A 1,193-nucleotide genomic window follows, 5' to 3' on the forward strand; every position below is an offset into this window, starting at 1 on the left:
AAGTAACAAATCTGACGGCTCCCTTTTTGCAACCAATCGAATCAAGTAATTTTGATATGTATTCGGCGGCTGACATCGCTTTTGATAATAAAATTCAATTTTCTAGAAATCAAATAAATAAAAAAGTAATATGTTTACGAGATTCTTTTGACAACAGTTATTTTTTCACACCCCAACTTAGCAATGTCGCAGAATAATTTCATCTCTTCTGGAGATTTTCAATACACCCCATCCAATAATTTAACAACTTGTAAGTTAAAACTGGAACCCATTATTTTTCCATGTAAACAAAACGATTTGTTTTTCAGTGCAAAATGTTTACGCTTCTGAAACCAACAGCCTTCAAACTCTTGTACTAGATTTACATGGCGAGATTAAATCTTTTTTTAAGTCTGAAATTTCGAGCTTAAAAGAAGAAATTAAAGAATTGAAGGATGGAAATAAACGAGCATTTACCAAACTAACAGAGGAGGTCATAGCTGTTAAGCTAGAAAACAGAAGGCACCACAATGACATCACATCAATCGATGAATTTGAAGATTTACAAAAACTTCCTTTGGCCGTTATTGCTGATTTAGAAAAATTGGATGGCGAGATACAACACAATGAAGATAAGAGTGTCAATTTGTATGTTTTTTATTTAACTTCTTATATGAATTTGGTTATACAAGTATTTTTATAAAAAATTTCAGAAAGAATTCATAGCAAAAACAGGCGGTGACGGACCCGCAAAATTTCTAAGAACCGCCGTCCGAAAAGTATTTTGTGACGAATTGGCTTCTGCTTACAGCTGGAAGGGGACCGCACTAAGCCAAGCGCCGAAAAGTGCTTTCTAATAACAACGATTAAAAGTAGGTACAGTGTAGCACAAAATTATCGGCACAGGGAATTTTTCACAATGTGTGGAAAATTTTAGTTTTGGTTGTTTTTTTTCGACAGGGTAGGAATATGATGTATTGTTTAACGATTTTCCGTCATCCCTAGTCAATTTTGGTTTGGAGTCAAACCGGTTTTGGCGTTATGCATCTTCAGTGTTATATTTCGAAGAAGACACTGTAGATGACATAACGCCGAAACCGGTTGTCTCCAAACAAAAATTGGCAAGGGATGACGGGAAATCGTTGCACAATACATCTACATTTTTTAATTTAAGTTTTTCCACTAAATTTTTATAAAAATATAGTTCATGCCAC

At 34.3% G+C, this 1,193-nt stretch overlaps 1 protein-coding gene across 1 annotated transcript in view; it reads left to right on the plus strand.

Annotated features, from left to right (window-relative positions):
• The first annotated feature begins 137 nt into the window (after window positions 1–137).
• The window catches only part of LOC118745675, a 19,684-nt gene continuing 18,628 nt past the window's right edge, over window positions 138–1,193 (plus strand). The window contains exons 1-3 of the mRNA XM_036479244.1: window positions 138–250; window positions 309–607; window positions 693–851. Of these exons, the coding sequence (XP_036335137.1) occupies window positions 184–250; window positions 309–607; window positions 693–836 (510 nt within the window). The 5' untranslated portion in view covers window positions 138–183 and the 3' untranslated portion in view covers window positions 837–851. The remainder of the gene's footprint in view (window positions 251–308; window positions 608–692; window positions 852–1,193) is intronic.

Source organism: Rhagoletis pomonella, unplaced genomic scaffold, assembly GCF_013731165.1.
Source record: "Rhagoletis pomonella isolate Grant_MI unplaced genomic scaffold, Rhpom_1.0 Rhpom_scaffold_00009, whole genome shotgun sequence".
Lineage (NCBI taxonomy): Eukaryota > Metazoa > Arthropoda > Insecta > Diptera > Tephritidae > Rhagoletis > Rhagoletis pomonella.